At 43.0% G+C, this 19,639-nt stretch overlaps 1 protein-coding gene across 1 annotated transcript in view; it reads right to left on the bottom strand.

Annotated features, from left to right (window-relative positions):
* The window catches only part of LOC120928642 (cAMP-specific 3',5'-cyclic phosphodiesterase 4D), a 418,990-nt gene that overhangs the window by 303,362 nt on the left and 95,989 nt on the right, over positions 1 to 19,639 (bottom strand). Inside the window, exons 3-4 of the mRNA XM_040339664.1 lie at positions 19,126 to 19,162; positions 12,407 to 12,480 (exon numbers count right to left, since the gene is read on the bottom strand). Coding sequence (XP_040195598.1) covers positions 12,407 to 12,480; positions 19,126 to 19,162 — 111 coding nt within the window. The remainder of the gene's footprint in view (positions 1 to 12,406; positions 12,481 to 19,125; positions 19,163 to 19,639) is intronic.

Below are 19,639 nucleotides of genomic sequence, written 5' to 3' on the forward strand. Positions count from 1 at the left end.
GCTAGTATGGTGTGTGTAAGTGAATCAATACCAACATAATGGGGTAAAATTAAACACACCACAATAAACAAAGTGCTTAAATGTGCAAAGAAAAAATTCAAAAGAAAAATGGTGCACTGAAATAAATAGTCCTTATAGCTGAGGTCAGCTAAAAAATGGTTGAACGTATAATCTTCATGTAAGCACCCGAGTTGTGTTGGAAAGAAAATCCACAGCAAGTGTAAGATAGCTGATTGAAGCACCTCCACCTCAAGTAAATATTCTGCTTACCGAACACCAAATAATAAATCACATGTAGTACTGATAGATAACCTCCGTTCCCCAGCTAGGTTCCTCCACACCAGATGGAATAAATGGATAGTCCTTAGCCAGAACGCACTCATGCGTTGAACCAGGTTTGATGGCGCCTGTTATAATCTCCTGTTTTCAACTCTTGTTTTTAGCTCACCACTTAGTCCAGTTGCACTTGGTCAGAGTTCCAGCAAGCTCAAGGAAAGGGCAGGCTCAGGGATGAGTTCTACAGAACCTGAAGCACCTGTGACCAGTTAACCACTCCCCATGAAAATGAACCTTTATCTGACTCCACCAGCCATTAGAGAATGGAACTAATGCTCAAAAAATTAACACCAAAATAAATAAATAAATCTAGTCTGGTTCATAGCCAGCTTCAGAACAGTCATTCGTAGTCCCTTGAAAAAGCTGAGTTGTACTTGTCTGAACCAAACAGGGCCTTCATAGAGTATAGACGGGAAAAATGATCGGTACCTGTCTCTGTCATGTGCCACATCCATATGCTATAGAAAAGAAAAAAGGAATTTCCCCTGACTGGACTTTTAAGGCACTCACGTATAACCAAGTATTACAAAAATATATCATTTATTATAAACATAGAAATAAAGCATAGAATAAAATTGTGCATGAATGGAATGTATACAGAGTACAGCATGTGAGTTTTATATCAAATAATATTCACAATGAAAGACATAATTTTTCGGGGGATCACCCAACGTTTCAGAGAATCAAATCTCCTTCTTCAGGGGTGTGTGGAAAAATCAGTCATGTGTCTATAATATATCAAACGACATGTTACCAGATAATATTAAAAATATTATATTATTCATATGTATCTTTATTAAATCTGGTAACATGTCGTTTGATGTATTATAGGCACATGTCTGATTTTTCTACACACCACTGAAGAAGGAGATTGGATTCTCTGAAACGTTGGGTGATCCACCGAAAAATGATGTCTTTCATTGTGAATATTATTTGATATAAAACTCACATGCTGTACTGTATACATTATTTTAATGCGCAATTTTATTCTATGCTTTATTTCTATGTTTAAATTTCATAATAAATGATATATTTTTGTAATACTTGGTTATATGCGAGTGCCTTAAAAGTCCAGTCAGGGGAAATTCAATAGCATTCTGAATATGAGTTTTGCAAAACTTTTCTCTAAAGTTTTATAAAGTTATATCTTTTTTGTCTTATAGACACCACAATCCTCATAGAAATCTGGTCTTATTATTTGCATATCTCTTATATTTGTGTATATCTGTGTTAGTTTTTCTTCCTCTAACACCAATGTGTATGGGGCCTTTTTGGCATAAAATGATTTTACTGCAGTTGGCACATTACAATGCCTGTGCCTGCCCACATTTCCCAGAAAAAATTGTGTTTTTAAAACTACCGGGAGAATGTTGCAGGGAGATATTAAAAAAAATAAAGGAACTAGACATATTTGTTTTAAATCTGCAGTGAATATGGACTTAAAGAACAACTGTAGTTTAAATACTTGTAGTTTAAATACATTGCCTCTTGGGATACCACACACATTTAAAAATATAACCTCTTATCTGTAAAAAATAGGGAAATACGAAACAATTATATCAAATGTGCTAAAAGTACAGGCATACCCCGCTTTAAGTACACTCACTTTACATACACTCGCAAGTAAGGACATACCCACGAGTGTATGTAAAGTGGCTTACAAGTACTGTACAGACATTTTGCAGCCACAGTAGAAGGAGCTGAAGCTCCGAGAGTATAGCCCACCCTGTTCCAGTGTGCCCCTGACACCCCCACTACAGCCCCTGGGACCTCAACTACAGCTTCTGACACCCCCAAAACAGCCCCTGACCCCCCACTACACCCTAGAAGTGAAAAAAGGTATTGTTTCACTTTAAGTACATTTTCATTTTACATACATGCTCTGTCCCATTGTGTACTTAAAAGTGGGGTATGCCTGTATTTACATTTGGCTTGACATACAGTACCATCCTTATTCAATGCAAAAAATAAATATTTGACTTATTTTTTAAAAGTGGTATTTTAAATGAAAAAACTGTCTTTTTTTTAAAGCACAAAAGATGGGAAGTGTGTTTTTTATATGTTTTTTTTTTTTTTTTCATTTTAAAAGTAGCATCTGGAAAAGGGAGAGAATCAGAAATATTGTCCACAATAAACAGTGGTTAAACATTATATAAAAAAGAAAGGCAAAGTTATACTGGGAGATCATACAAATAAACTCTTGTAAAACAATGGTGTTATTGGGGATGCGCTGGGAAAGGAAACAAATGCGGTGGAAAAGAGGGTTGGGCACTGCATTTAGAGAAGTTAGAAAGAAGTGTGTTAAGGATGGAACTTGAAGCAAAAAATTTCACTCTCTCAATCAATTTTATTTTACATTTCAGTTATTTCCTGGTTTCCAGGCCTAGGCAAATAATGTCATACATCCCAGGAGTCTTCGGGAGGAGAGGAGGGGTCTTCTTAGCTAAGCCCCCCCCCCGTCCCGTCCCGCTTGCATGCCTGCGCTAAGAGGAAATAAATGTTATATAAATCATCTGGCCTTACTCAAGATGGCCACTGGCAGAAATGCTAGGAAGTGTTTTTCAAAGTGTTCTTAGCAAAGTAAAGGAGACATAGATGGATGGGTGAGTTTGATTTGAATATTAAAAATGAATTTAATAGCATTTTTGTTTGTGGTGCTCAGATGCAATGTAGGAGGAGTGAGGGCAGCAGATCCGTAGACAAGGGAAGCAGGGAAGAGGAGGAGAAGGGTTGTGCTAGAGGGGTTTGCTGGAGACCCCAACATTGGCTGTGAAATGGTGGAAGGGTATAGGGGAAGGAGATGGGTAGCAGGAAGCTGGGATGGCAGTGAAGAGAGAAAAGAGAATGGAAGTGGGGGCTGTCAGGTAGTGCTTGATGTGTGTGGGGGGGTTCAGCAGGAGTTATGTGTCGTCGTGGGAGAAAGGCTGGGCGAGGAGGCTTTTATATTGTTCTATGAAGAAGGGTCGGCTAACCAATAGTGCCAAGTACCTTTAGTGGAGCTGGTGAGGACTTCTATTTTTTTATTATCAATAAGGTGGAACCACTGTTGTATTGGGTGGGTGGGTGGGTAAGGGCACGTCCACAGTGCAGTAATTCAGGCATGTGCTGTATTGACCAGGTAGATCACAATAGATTGTTTATGTACTTTAAGAGGTAGTGCATTGTGGTATATGAGAGATAATACAAGATCCTTTGCTATGGGGTTTGCCAATAAGTGTTTGGGGACCGGAGTCCAGAAAGCATGTTTGGCTGGCCAGGTCAAGAGGATGTGTGTCACATCTCCAAGCCACATCCCCAATAAGTCTCAGAAAAGGAACGGTTAGTATTTTAGTTTGTGCAGTTGATGTACGGGGGGGGGGGGGGGGGGGGTGTTAAGATCTTTTTCCTATGTGTCTAAGCATTTGTGTTTAAGTTATGGAACGCTCAACTTGAGACCACAAATAAGAATTGAAGGTGGTATGAAAGCTGAACAATTTGCATGGGTGCCAAAATGAAAGTTTGGTCAGATGTAAGTCAGGTTGAATTCTTGAGGAAGTACGCCACTATGTTACTGCATCAGTGAAGGTAAACGTAAAAAAAAAAAAAAAAAGTTTCCTAGGACGGAGAAAAGAGGGGAGAAGAAATGTTATATTTTGTGGGTGGTAAATGCATGTTTGCCAGTGAGTCAGGAGGCACCAACTACTTTTTCATGGTTTTGTGCACACATCAGCCTGGGTTAGGTTAGGTGGGAAGCTATTTGATATAACTTGATGTCAAGGAGCGACATTCTGTTGGATGTTTCGGTCTGCAGAGAGTGGTATGTTTAATGCGTGATGGTTTAAAGGACCATAGGGTGATAAGGACTGAATAAATGGTATATTCTGCTTGATTATGTTTCATTTCCCCAGTTATGAGAAGCTTTTAGCCGACCACATTGCTGGTTCATGTTTACATTTTTTTTATTAGGGGGGCAAAGTTATATGTGAAAAGTTGTGAAAGTACGTATAGCAGTTAGCTGTCTAGGAATTTAGGGCCAGATACACAGCCAGCGGACTTAACTTAAATCTTCCTATTTAAGTTACACCGCCGCAAAATTTCTACCTAAGTGCCCGATCCACAAAGCACTTACCTAGAAATTTTCGGCTGTGTAACTTAAATCTGTCCGGCGCAAGGCGTGCCCAATCTAAAGGGGCGAGTCACATTTAAATTAGGCGCGCTCCCGCGCCGGACGTACTGCCCATGCTCCCGACGCGATTTTCCCGACGTGCTTTGCGCGAAGTTACGTTACGCCAAGTTTTGTGAATCGCGCCGGGTAAAAAAAGTTGCGTCTGGAAAAAAAAGAGATGCGGCGGAAAAAAAAAAATGTAAAAAAAAATTTGACAGCGTCGCGGGAAAGAAGGGTGTACTTTTACATGGTGTACTAACTTTACACTTTGTAAAAGTAGCCCTAATTTTGCGTTTGCAAACTAACAACTTACGGAGACTTCACGAAGGGAAACCGCTTTGTGGATCTCTGTAAGTGCTAATTTGCATACCCAACGCGGAATTTCGACGAGAAATGCCCCCAGCGGCGGCCGAGGTACTGCATCCTAAGATCCGACAGTGTAAAACTATTACACCTGCCGGATCTTAGGAATATCTATGCGTAACTGATTCTGTGAATCAGTCGCATAGATAGAAACAGGGATACGACGACGTATCAGTAGATACGCCGGCGTATCCCTTTTGTGGATCTGGCCCATAATGTAGGACAGCCCATCTATGCAGGAATTCAATAAATCCCAGACAACAATTGTATGGTGCTATAGCCCTTTAAAGTGGCCTGTGCCAGATTAAAACACCCCTGCCGCCCTTTAGGTAGCTTTACTGGCACTCATGGCAAATTCAAGTAGTTCTTAATAGCACCTCTTCTTCAAAGTGGCACTATTAATGCACCAAATAAAAAATAAATAAATAAAAAAGACCTCCAGTTCATAGATAACCAAACTGGAGGTAATTAAAGGGGAGTTCCAGCCATTTGTATGTTTATTAAAAGTCAGCAGCAACAAAAAGTGTAGCTGCTGGCTTTTAATAAACAGACACTTACCTGCTCCAGCGACGCGCCGGCTGGGGCTACGCTCCTCTCCCCCCCTCCCCGGCCGGCGTCTTCATTCTCAGTGTGGGCACCCGGCCGTGACAGCTTTCGGCTTCACGGCCGGGCACCCACTGCGCATGCGCGAGCGGCACTGCGCATGCGCGAGCGGCGCGGCCCGGCGCTGCGCCGTGTAATTGGCCAGGAGATCGCCTAGGACCTGTGACCTGCCCTAGGCGATCGCCTACAGCAGCCCCTTCCTGTAGGCGATTAAGCTTAGTCGCCTACAGGAAGGAGGAAGTGGGACAGGAAGTCCCACTTTTCCTGAAGCCCCCACTCCCCCCCCAAAAAAAATTACATGCCAAATGTGGCATGTAAGGGGGAGAGGAGTGGGTTAGGAGGAAGTTCCAAATTTGGGTGGAACTCCTCTTTAAGACCAACTCTATATTGGCCTACAGAGTGGCATGTTTTCCGTTGCTAACTCCTCCTCTCCCCACCTGTCACTGGTTGTCACCTATGAAGTCGACAGCCTCTTAACAACCAGTGATGCTCAGTGGGTGAAACACTGGTCCCCCCCATCAGGTCCACTCTCTCCTTGTAATTGACAGCAGGCAGCAGGTGGATTCTATAGCCAAAAGCAGGCTGTCTATTGGCTTAAAATCTACCCACTGCCTACTATCAGTCCTAAGGGGAGTAGACCTGATGGGGAATTAGTGTCTATGAATCCTCATCAAGCTCTGCCCACTGAGCTACAACACTCCCTGCCACTAGTGTCTGTGTGGCATCTGTAGTGGCAGGAGGAAGCGCAGTCTCACAGTGTGCCTCTACAAGCAGTGCATGCCCTAGAGCAGGGTTATGCAATTAGCGGACCTCCAGCTGTTGCAAAACTACAAGTCCCATCATGCCTCTGCCTCTGGGTGTCATGCTTGTGGCTGTCAGTCTTGCTATGCCTCATGGGACTTGTAGTTCTGCAACAGCTGGAGGTCCGCTAATTGCATATCCCTGCCCTAGAGTCATGTACTTGTCAACAGGTGCATAAATCTGACACCCACACTGAAATTTGTCATGTGGATGCATGTTAGAATTCTAGTAAGGACAGCTAAACCTTAACCTAAACCTGCCTAGCGGTATTCCTGAGTCTGACTCGGGGTGGAATTTCAGCACCAATAGTGGTAACCCCGAGCCAGACTCAGGATTGCATTGCAGGATACAGGCAGGGAGTTACTTACCCTATCCCTGGATCCTGCGATGTCTCCCCGCTCCTCGCTCGATTCACACAGTGCCGAGTGCCGCCAAGCTCCGTTCCCTGCGACGTTACGACGCATGGGGGCAGAGATCAGCTCCAAATTCAAAAAAGTTAAAACACAGTACACATACAGTATACTGTAATCTTACAGATTACAGTACTGTATGAAATAAATACACACCTCCTTTGTCCCTAGTGGTCTGCCCAGTGCCCTGCATGCAGTTTTATATAATAAAAACTGTTCTTTCTGCCTGGAAACTGGAGATTGTCCATAGCAACCAAAAAGTGTCCCTTTACAAAACTGCTTGTAGACCAGGTAGAAAACAGCGATAATAAATTAGAATCACTTGCAGAATTGTGCGATAGCGATTTGTGGGGAAATTCGTCATCAAACACTAAATCTAATGACAGCGACAATTCTGCAAATGAGCAAATTTCAGTGTTTTTGATTTGATTACATTATTGAATAATTTTTATTATAATTATATTATTTGTTATAATTATTTATAGTTATTTATTATATTATAATTTATGATTTTGTGTTTCAAACGTTATCATACCCGGGATGTCTACTAGACTCTTGTTTGGACAGATTTATGTGAGTTATTCCTAAGAATTACAGGCCTACAATATAAAACGCCAAATTTCTATGCAAAATAATGGGTTGATTAAATGAAACAGACTAAACAACTGATGGATATCATTTTGACTAAAACAGTAATATATATAGCTTCCACTGGGTGGCACTGCAGGCCATATGAGCTTTTATTCCCACAAACATCTGCACAGAATTAGAAGAAAGCGAGCCAAACATCCAAAAATATCCGGAATTATCAGTCTGGCCGCTTCATATCCAGAGGTGAAGGACACGGGAATTCTGCTTGTTTCTGTATTATCTGCCGGACTGGAAGACACAGCAACAGAACAACCAAAATATCCTCTCTATCCCATGTATAGAACAACATCAGTATTACTGCAAGATCACTAAACAGGATGCATGAAATTAACATAATTACACACTAAAAATGTGATAAAACATCCGTGTAAAATTGCTTGGTCAGCTTATGGAAAATCTAGTTGTTGCACAACTATTCAGTTCGGAAGTGTTGCGCTATACAAGTTTCTCACTCACTCAGCATCCCAGTATTTTTCATTTTTCCATTATTACTTGCACACTGAGACACACTGGGATATCTTGCACACTGAGACACACTGGGATATCTTGCACACTGTGAGACACACTGTGAGATACACTGGGATATCTTGCACACTGAGATACATACTGGCATATCTTGCACACTGTGAGACACACTGGGATATCTTGCACACTGAGACACACTGGGATATCTTGCACACTGTGAGACACACTGTGAGATACACTGGGATATCTTGCACACTGAGACACACTGGGATATCTTGCACACTGTGAGACACACTGTGAGATACACTGGGATATCTTGCACACTGAGATACACTGGGATATCTTGCACACTGAGATACATACTGGGATATCTTGCACACTGTGAGACACACTGAGACACACTGGGATATCTTGCACACTGAGACACACTGGGATATCTTGCACACTGAGACACACTGGGATATCTTGCACACTGAGACACACTGGGATATCTTGCACACTGTGAGACACACTGTGAGATACACTGGGATATCTTGCACACTGAGATACATACTGGGATATCTTGCACACTGAGATATCTTGCACACTGAGACACACTGGGATATCTTGCACACTGAGATACATACTGGGATATCTTGCACACTGAGATATCTTGCACACTGAGACACACTGGGATATCTTGCACACTGCGAGACACACTGGGATATCTTGCACACTGAGACACACTGGGATATCTTGCACACTGAGACACACTGGGATATCTTGCACACTGTGAGACACACTGTGAGATACACTAGGATATCTTGCACACTGCGAGACACACTGGGATATCTTGCACACTGAGATACATACTGGGAAATCTTGCACACTCAGGTTTAAGATTGCTTTTTTGCAATTACAGCAAAGTTGTACTATATACTGTACGACAATTATATTGTCCTAACCAACCAGAGAGTTTCTAAAGCCTACTGTTCTCACATTGAAGATAGGTTATCCCTAAAATAATATGTCATTTTGGAAATGACCTCCACCAGGGCTGTAATCAAAATGTGTTGTTGCTGTATGGGAAACATCGACCAATGCACACATAAATGCAAGGAGCATACCATGACTTGAGGCGAAATTCCTAAACAACCATGGTGCCATGCCACACCTATCCATCAATCATTGTCTAATAAGGCAGCTTAACTGGCTAGAAATGCACTTTTAATGGACATGGGACTGGCTGTGCAGGTGGGGAGAGTTGGTGCCCCAGGATGAGAACAAGGAAGGAGAACAGGATCACTAGATTCGATATGACATAAATGCAGTGGAAAAATACATCAAGTACTCTAGTTGGGTGACTTCCAACTGCCATACAGCAACACAAAAATGAGGCATCCTGCAATGCAATGTGGGCACCTCTGTGTTGGCCACTGTATTATAGGCATATAGGAGAAGCATTCCTGGGCTCAGACTCAAGTCCAGAATTGCATACAGTATGCAGCATAGAATTTTTTTCTGATAGCAAAGTAAATCTGCAGACAGGTCTTGGTCCCTGCTTTTACAGAATTATGATACTAATAAGAGCAGAGGGTATGACAATGGGCATGTGTAGAAGAGGTGTGAAAACGGTATGACCAGTGGCGGCCCGTCTATATGGGGTGCAGCTCCCCTAATCCATGCACTCGGCCCTACATGCAGGAAGCCAGATGCATAGGTTCCAATAGGATTTTGTTTTTTAAAAAGCATGTGATTTAAAAGCAGAGTACTGCGCCCTGAGTCCACCCAGTTGTGTGACAATATTCGCTATTGTCGTCCTGATTCTCCTCCTCCTCTGGCATTAGTTTACCGCACCCCCTCCCCCTGAAATATTTACCACCAGCCGCCACTGGGTATGACAGTGGGTAGTATGTGCAGGAGAGGAGTGCAGAATGTACAAATCATTCAAAATTGAATGCAGTGCCATCTGCAACAAACCATATTGTGTGTATATTGTGTGATACCCTATTACCCCAAATAGAATTCTTTAGGGAATTCCCTGAAGTCACGTGATTGTGACAAAATGCATCTGGTAGAGTCTGGATGACACTATCATGCATGGCACACATGAGGAAGTAGCCAGAGGTTATGTATTACACTAACAGCAGATGACATACCACTGACTGTACTATTGCCCTTTTAACTTTGGTGCAGTGAGACTGTAGTGCATATTAGAATGTGATTGATGGTATATGTAAATTAGTCTAACAAATGTGATTTAAATGATGATCACTATTTCGTGTTTATGTTTTTGTCTTGCGTATCTGTGGAGATAAGTGAACACGATCTGACACCCAAGGACCCCAGTAAAGAGAAGTGATCATCATTTAAATCACATTTATTAGACTAATTTACATATACCATCAATCACATTCTAGGGCAGTATATGCAGGAGAGGAGTGCAGAGGGTATGATAGGGGCAGTATGTGCAGGAGAGGAGTGCTGAAGGTATGGCAGTGGCCAGTATGTGCAGAAGGGGAATGCTGAAGGTGTGACAGGGGGCAGCATGTTCAGGAGAGGAATGCTGAAGGTATGATAGGGGCAGTATATGCAGGAGAGGAGTGCAGAAGGTATGATAGGGGCAGTATATGCACAACATGAGTGCAGAGGGTATGATAGGGGCAGTATATGCAGGAGAGGAGTGCAGAGGGTATGATAGGGGCAGTATATGCAGGACAGGAGTGCAGAGGGTATGATAGGGGCAGTATACGCAGGAGAGGAGTGCAGAGGGTATGATAGGGGCAGTATATGCAGGACAGGAGTGCAGAGGGTATGATAGGGGCAGTATATGCAGGAGAGGAGTGCAGAGGGTATGATAGGGGCAGTATATGCAGGAGAGGAGTGCAGAGGGTATGATATGGGCAGTATATGCAGGAGAGGAGTGCAGAGGGTATGATAGGGGCAGTATATGCAGGAGAGGAGTGCATGGGGTATGATAGGGGCAGTATATGCAGGAGAGGAGTACAGAGGGTATGATAGGGGCAGTATGTGCAGGAGAGAAGTGCTGAAGGTATGGCAGTGGGCAGTATGTGCAGTAGAGGAGTGCTGAAGGTGTGACAGTGGGCAGTATATGCAGGAGAGGAGTGCAGAGGGTATGATAGGGGCAGTATATGCAGGAGAGGAGTGCAGAGGGTATGATAGGGGCAGTATATGCAGGAGAGGAGTGTAAATGGAAAGACGGTGGATATTATGAATACGGAAGAAGTGTGGTGGGTATGACACAGTGCAGTATGTGCAGAAGAGAAGTATGCAAGGTATGATAGGGGCAGTATGTGATGGAGGAGTGCAGAGGGTATTACAGAAGACAGTATGCAGAGAAGAGGGATTGCAGATAATAACACACATGCCTGGGGACTGAGCACTGAAGAGATGCACATGGGCTGGGGAATGAATTCTAAGGGGCTATTAAATATACATAGTTGAAGGGGTGCTGGGAGGGAACACACCTGAACAGGGGCTGGATGCCAATAGGTTAATGCTTATATGCTGGGGACAGGTCACTGAGATGTGAATGTACACACAATGCATATTCATCACTGAGGGTTTTATGCACAAGTCCTTGAAGCAGATTACATACACTGCAAACCGGTCACTGAGAGGACATTTGTTTAAGCTGGAGGGTTGATGAGTTCATACCTCTGTGGTAGCTGATCACTGAGAGGTTAATGCATACACACTGCAGACTGATGGGTTAAGGCTCATAATCTCCTGGTGTAAAACTTGTTAGCGAGCTCGGTGTATTGGAGGGACATCTCACTGCTGGTATGGATACTGGGGAGTGATATATGTATGCTAGGAGAAGGATAGAGAGGAAAGACCAATGTGTGTCTTAATACACAAGCAACACAATCCTGGACTACACAATGGAAGTAATAAAAACTTTTCTACAGCAAAGGGGGCAGAGACCAGTGAGTTCTGAATCTCCAGGCTGTGTGTCTGAGCTTAGTTTGCAATGTCCATAAGGATGATCAATATTCATTTTGTGAGTGTGTGACTGCAGACAGAGGAGTCTCTGGAGCAGCAACTGGAGAGTGTGCTGGAGGAGGGATACAGGAAAAGAACTGTGTGTGTGCCAGAGGTGGGATCTCACTGGGGAAAGACCAACCTGTGTGCTGGAGGAGGGATACAGGAAAAGAACTGTGTGTGTGCCAGAGGTGGGATCTCACTGGGGAAAGACCAACCTGTGTGCTGGAGGAGGGATACAGGAAAAGAACTGTGTGTGTGCCAGAGGTGGGATCTCACTGGGGAAAGACCAACCTGTGTGCTGGAGGAGGGATACAGGAAAAGAACTGTGTGTGTGCCAGAGGTGGGATCTCACTGGGGAAAGACCAACCTGTGTGCTGGAGGAGGGATACAGGAAAAGAACTGTGTGTGTGCCAGAGGTGGGATCTCACTGGGGAAAGACCAACCTGTGTGCTAGAGGTATGTCGTCACTGGGGAAGGACTACAGAGAGGATGATTTGCATAGTGGCAAAGTGAAAGTTGTATAATATAAGATAGGATGCAAGGAAACTATTTTATATAAAGATATACTTGTGCTCAAAACCACCGAGCATCAGTACTGTAACGTAAAATCCATCACAGCCATGAGTGGGAAGTCTCCAGAACTTACTTGCTGGGTGCCCGATCTTGCAGGTTGGTTATTGCAGCAAAGTTATTCCTTACAGTACGCAGACTGGCCAGTACCTGAAAACAAACACAGCTATTAAGTATACTATCCAACAGTCACTTATACACAAGCACACGTCCAAGTTAATACATACAGCATACTGTATATTCAATGTGCAAGGCTTAATTAGATCATTGGTTTAGCCAGTACTGTATGCTCCTGAACACCAAGTCTTGTTTTAATAGTTGTAAGGTTAGTAAAGCTAAGTAGTATGTGTTAAAAGTGAAAAAATTAATGTAGCGCCAAAAATAAGGAGAACCACCTATAAGGCGGGTCTATTATGGATCAAGTGACACAATGATCACGGACCATAAGCAGCAATGGGTTCCCTGTATGGGACCACCCACACTATAAGTAAGTGTGTTAGCTGTAATCAGTTAGCACTAGGTATTAGGCTGTGAAAACAAAAAATGATCACCTTTAGTGGTACAGTGAATCAAATAACACAGTGTTCATAAACCATAAGCAGCAAAATGCACATTATATGGGACCACACACACTATGGGTAAGTGTGTTTAACTGTAATCAGTTAGCACTAGATATTAGACTGTGGTAACCAGAAAACGATCACCATGAGTGATACAGTGAATCAGTGTAAAAAATACAAAATAATATACTTAAAACACACGTGAGTGTATAAATCAATTGTCAGAAAGGGGGAACTATTAAAATTCTACCTTGACATTTACATAACCACATTATGCAAATGTCAAGGTAGAATTTTAATAATTCCCCCTTTCTGACAATTGATTTATACACTCACGTGTGTTTTAAGTATATTCTTTTGTATTTTTTATAGGTGGTTCTTCTTCTTTTTGGCGCTACATTTATTTTTTCACTTTGTTCACAATTATCCTTTTGTTGTGTTGGCTGCCTATAGTTCTGTTTAGTTTAGCGCAATATATTCACTATTTTTACTAAGTAGTATGTGTTTTTTTTAATTTAAAAGAAAGAGTAGTAGTGTCTATACTCCATATATATGACATTTTGTGTACAGTAACAATTGAATTAAAAAATTGCTTTTTCATCCAGGATGTTAAATTGGGGAAGAGGTATTATTCTGCTTAAAAAATGGCAGAACTGCACTGTGGGTAAATTCTGGCTAGATTTGGACCAGTGCACAAACAAGGTCCATAAAGACATGGTTGAGAGAGTTTGGGGTAGAGGAACTTGACTGGCCTGCGCAGAGTCCTGACCTCAACCCAATAGAATATCTTTGGTATAAATTGGAGACTGTAAGCCCTTTTGTCCATATCAGGCCTGGCCTCACAAATGCGCTTCTGGAAAAACGGTCAAACATTGCCTTAGACACGCTCCTAAACCTTGTGGACAGCCTTCCCAGAAGAGTTAAAGCTGTTATAGCTGCAAAGAGTGGTCAAACTCAATATTGAACCCTACGAACTAAGACTGGGATGACATTAAAGTGTGTGTAAAGGCAGGCACCTCAATACTTTTGGTAATATTGTGTAGGCTTTATCCCAGGGTCATAGAGCAGTTGAGGTCACTCACACATGTTGCTGTTAGTGACATTTGTATACCAATCAGCCTTACCATTATGATGACTCACATAATATTTAATAGGCCCCATTTGGTCGCTAAAACAGCCCCGACCCATCTCGTCAGGGATGCCACCAGACCTCTGAAGGTATGCTGTAGTATCTGGCACCAAGCTCTTAGTAGCAAACCCTTTATGTTTTGTAAGTTGTGAGGTGTGGCCTTCATGGATCAGACTTGTTTTTCCAGCACATACCACAAATGCTCGATTGCATTGAGATCTGGAGAATCCGAAGCCCAAGTCAGCACCTCAAACTCATTGTTGTGTCCTCAAACTATTCTTGAACCAATTTTGCAGTATGGCAAGGCACATTATCCTGCTGAAAGAGGCCACTGCCCTCAGGGAATACTGTTTCTATGAAGGGGTGTTTTTGCTCAGCAACAATGTTTAGGTAGGTGGTATATGTTAAAGTAACATCCACATTAATGCAGTACAATGATTTCCCAGCAGAACCTGCTTCCCATACTGCATCTCCTTCCTCAGGTAAGAAACACACATGCACCCGTCCAACCATATGATGTAAAAGAAAAAACATGATTTATCAGACCAGACCACCTCCTTCTTTTACTTTGTGGCCAATTATGTTGCTCACGTGCCCATTGTAGGTGCTTTTGGCTGTGGACTCATCTCATCACGGCACCCTGCACAATTTCTGCATTGGTTTTTGGTGTAAAAAGTAAAGTAATTACAGGTCACCCCCTCTCTCTCTATACACGTCAAAGCTGTTTTCCCTGTCCTCCTGGTTGTCAGTTCTAGGTGTATTTACATGGAATGGGCATACTGTCTCATTCCGACTCTCTATCCCCAGACTTTGTGTGCCTTTTGTGGCTATAATGCCCAATCTTCTTAGTGTAATTCAAAGGCTAGTCAACTGAATGAGGTAGGAAGTCAGCAGGGCAAGACAATTTAAGGGGGTTTAGGGGCTAAAAATATAAATCCTGCCCTTATAAACAGGTAACAAGAGGCTCCAATCAGGGCAGCACATTGCTGAACTACTTTTAACAGTAGAGTGTTGACACTGCAAAAGTTCATGTATTTCTTTTCTGGACCAGGAATACAAAGCCACTATGGCCTATACTGTATATAGTACACCAGCCGAGCACTGTGCAATTCATGAACGTAGTTAATCCCAAAGAAGAAATAAATGAGATGGCATGCATATTCGCTATTATGCTGGGCAACTGTCTGCACAATCCATATGTAGCGCCCCCTTGCTTTCAGCATGGGCACTATGCTTAAATTTAGAGGGGAACGTCAGAGTTACCTTGCTCCCATTCAATGTTCGTCTAAATTTGATGATCTCTGTCATTCTGGAAGTTCCACTGGGTCAGACTGTGGTCAGGGAGTGCAGTGCCACCCCTGGCCGGCAGCTGGCGCTAGAGGGGTTCTGGCAGAACAGATCCTCTCCCAGCAGCCAATTAGAGGATGTTTTCCCTCGCGGGGCATGCTGGGGGAGGGTATATCTGTGAGAGAGGTCATGTATCGAAAACTTTCTGCGGGGTCCCCGTTGCAGGTGCGGTACCCACTTTCAGGGTATGTGCATCCATGGACCCTGCCGGCGTGGCCCACCTGGCCAGAGCTGAACTTTGCAGCGAACCTCTTCCTGATGAGAGAAGGGACCCCAGGGCTCCACTGGGTTCCGAGACCTACTGAAAGGATCCTAGTTTGGGATCGGGTGTCCGGACCACTGACAGGTATGCTTGCTGTCATCCGGGGACCATTTGCAAAAGAAGTCTACTGGGAGGATTCTCTGTCCTTATTTACTTAAGTCCTCTATAGAAATTGGCCCGTGGTGGGGGCCCTAGAGACAGGTCTGTGTGAGAGACCTGTTCCTATCAGTATTATTCAGAGTGATGCTCCGGCTGCCAGGCCTATCATAGGTGTCTGTCCGGGGGCACTTTACCCACTCCGAGCAGAGTGGCGACGTGTATACATTCGGTTTAATGCAGAGCAGTGTATTGCTCAGTTCTATATCCAGGCCTGATACCGCATGGTTCTGTTTCTTCCTTCATCAACCTTGACCTTCCTAATGTATGTTGATGTTGGCCGTGTTTGGCCTGGACAATAAAGCACTAAAAACTCTTTATTGGATGTCTAGACCTCCACTCATTGTTGCTACTCTCACAGTTACACCCTTGGTCCCAAATCATTTAGCGGCTCCTCCGGGGGTAGCGCTACACATATAAGCTAAAGAGAATTTGAAATATTAAAACAAGACTCAGATGAGCAGTACACAAGAGCTCAGTCCGTACAATACTCTGACACCGCCTGCACCTGCTAGACATCAATATAGGTACCGTACCATACACCTAAAAAGGGATGTTTCAGATTTTGGATAACTATAGCTCTTGTGTGGCACAATCTCTCCATTCCCTGATCGGGATTGCTACCACAGTACTTATAAAGGGGTCTTTTGGACCCTCTCTCCCTGCTTCTATTTTTTTCTACTTTAATTTATTTTATAATAAAGAACATGCAACAGGTACAAATAACTGAAACCCAGGGATGAAAATCTGAGCATGCCATAGGCAAGTGTCAAATCTCCCTGAACCTGTCCAGCAGCTTAGTGTCATTGGAAAATATGAGTTCTCAAACAGATAAAATGTTGTCAGCTGGGAATATCACGTACTGGACAGGGGTGAGAGTGTGTCTATGTGTACAGACAGTGACAAACAAAACAAAGCCATGAAAACCCTCTGGGGAACACTGGGCTAATGTTGATTGTAAATTGATGCCAATGGATTGTGAAAGCCAAAAGGAGAATTATATATCTGAATTACATACAATCTGTGCATGTCAAAAAATCTATTTCATTACCCAATATGTAAAAAAAATATATATATATGTATAACATTTTTTGATAAATTATGCTTTTTTCAAGTCTAGAGAATCTACATTTGTGTATTACTATTTTACTGCCATCTGCAATTTAATGCTGGCCATACACAGAACAAAAAAAATTACCACTGATCAGAGGTTTGATAATTTAAAACAATATACCCCTTGCAAGTGAACGTCCATCACAACAAAGAAAAAGGTAAATTTGGTTGCACTAGATTTTACGCCAGTGTTCTGCCAAGAAAGGTCACCCTGGCAGGTAATGCCCGCCCTGTACTGCGCAGGGCGCCGCAGTACCGCCGAAAATCGCTGAAGATGACCAGCTGTGAATAAGCTGTACACGGCGCCTGCGCAATGAGCACAACATTGTGCCACACGCTGCCGCACGCTCCCGATGCTCGTGCAACTCTGCAAAGGGTGGGTGTATTACTGTTATATCATTTTTTTGGTCAAAGCTTAATTGAATAAGCTGAAGTTAGAAATTGATTGGCTACCATGCACAGTTGCACCAGATTTTGCACTCTCCAGTTTTAGTAAATCAACCCCACAGTGCCTCGGTTAACCACACCCCAAGACCATAACTATACCTCATCAATTTAGATCTGAGATATAGGGCTCTTTCACACGTCCGTTCCGTTCGTCCGTTTTTTGGACGTCCGTTAACGGACCGCAATGCTTCCCTATGGGCTAGTGTCCGTTAGCGGATGAGCATCCGCTAATGTCCGTTAGCATCCGTCTGCGTTCAGTTCCGTTTTTTTGGACGGAAGAAAACCCTATTTTTCTTCCGTCTAAAAAACGGAACGGACGAAAAACGGACGTTAGCGGATGATCCGTTTATCATCCGTTCCGCTAACATCCGTTTTTCTATGTAAAAAGCCCCAAAAAAAAAAAGAAAAAAAAAAAAAGGAAGAAGAAACGGATGCAAAAACTGATGCAAAAACTGATGAAAAACTGATGAAAAACTGATGGAAAACTGATGAAAAACTGATGAAAAACTGATGAAAAACTGATGGAAAACTGATGGAAAACTGATGGAAAAACGGATCAACTGATGAAAAAAAAACTGATCTGAAAAACTGAACGGACGTGTGAAAGAGCCCATAGAGTTTTGTCTATATATTATGCTATAGGGCAGTGGTCTCTGTGTCCCTTTCCTTGCCTTTATCCGGCATGTTTCCTGCCACTGACACCAACAATGGGGCACTATTCCTTCCACTGACACCAATGATGGGGCTTAATTCCTTCCACTGACAACAAAAATAGGGCACTACTCCTCCTATTGACACCAACTATTTCTGCCCTTAATACCAAAGATTGGTCATTGTTTACTCCTTTACTTTAGAAAGATTGGAGACCCCTGCTATAAGGGATGTGCTGCAATATAGTGAGTCAGGTTGAAAAAAGTCTATCTAGTTCAACCAAAAAATAGGTTAAGGGACCAGTGATTGTTAATTATTTTTCATTACAAATCAATTAACATTTCCATTTAACTAGCACTCGGAATGATACCCCTTTTCAGCTCCCCGTGAAATTTATGGTGTCAACTGAAATCATGGCATCTACTAGTCTAGCTAAACAGGTTTCCAAAGCAAAAGCAAATTTCTCCCTCTAATATTGAATTTAAAAGGAGCCTGTCTGGATAAGATTATGGGAGCCGCCCTTGCTGACTTGTTCTTAACCACTAGCTTACCGCCCACTGTCAAATGACGGCGGGACAATAAGCCTCTCGTTCTGGGAGGACGTCATATGATGTCCTCGCCTTCCCGAGCCACTAGGGTGAACCCGATGCGCGTGCCCGGTGGCCACGATGTTTGCCGGGCACCCGCGATTGCCCAGTAACTGAGCAGGACCATGGATCTCTGTGTGTTTACACACACCTCTCCCCGTTCTTCAGCTCCGGTGACCGATCGCGGGATGCCGGCGGCGATCGGGTCCGCGGGTCCCGTGGGCACGGTCACGAAGCTTCGGAGCGGGCCGGCGGCGTGCGCGTGACCCCACGGCTGGGCTTAAAGAGACACATACAGGTACGTGATTGTGCCCAGCCATGCCATTCTGCCGATGTATATCGTCGGTAGGGGGGTCCTTAAGTGGTTAAATGATGCACTGCACAGAAAAGGGCACACTGGCAGCTAAGTAAACATTTGCTGTTAGGTGTCCCTGTCAAAATTAGCTGATTCCTTCCTTCTACAAAACTCACAAAGTTGAGAATAGAGTTTGAGCAACTACATCATTTTAGGAAATTGGCCATAGAGCAATTTATACTGCTTACCTGAGCAAATGGTGTTACAATCAAGTCATCTCCATGTCTGTAAAATAAAAAATATGGATGGTAAGTGTTTAGAAACGAAGCAAGCATCATTTCATTACAGATGTTTATCGCACACTGCTCCTTATATATTATTTTGTGGTAGAATGTATTAAACAGTTGTTCATTAACATTTTATATGGTGGTTTTCCAATGCTGAGAAGAAACTGAAAGCCAACACTTTACTGGCAACTACGGGAAAAGTCTTGTTTTTTCTTGTACTCAAGATTTATTTTTATAAATTTGTTCCAGAGGGTCATGGAGGCCCCAAGGGAAATACAGGGATTTACCAAAACTGTAGCTGTAAATGACAGCCAAACAGCTTCTAAAGCCAAACAAATTTGCTTTTGAAAATCGTAATTAAGAATTTCCATGCAAATTTCGCACCAATAGCGGGCCGCAGTAACGGCCGATTTTCATGCAATCATCAAATCTACGCAATTGGGCATCTTGGAAATTTTTGGAAAAGCCAACAAAT

Source organism: Rana temporaria, chromosome 1 (assembly GCF_905171775.1).
Source record: "Rana temporaria chromosome 1, aRanTem1.1, whole genome shotgun sequence".
In the NCBI taxonomy this organism is placed as follows: domain Eukaryota; kingdom Metazoa; phylum Chordata; class Amphibia; order Anura; family Ranidae; genus Rana; species Rana temporaria.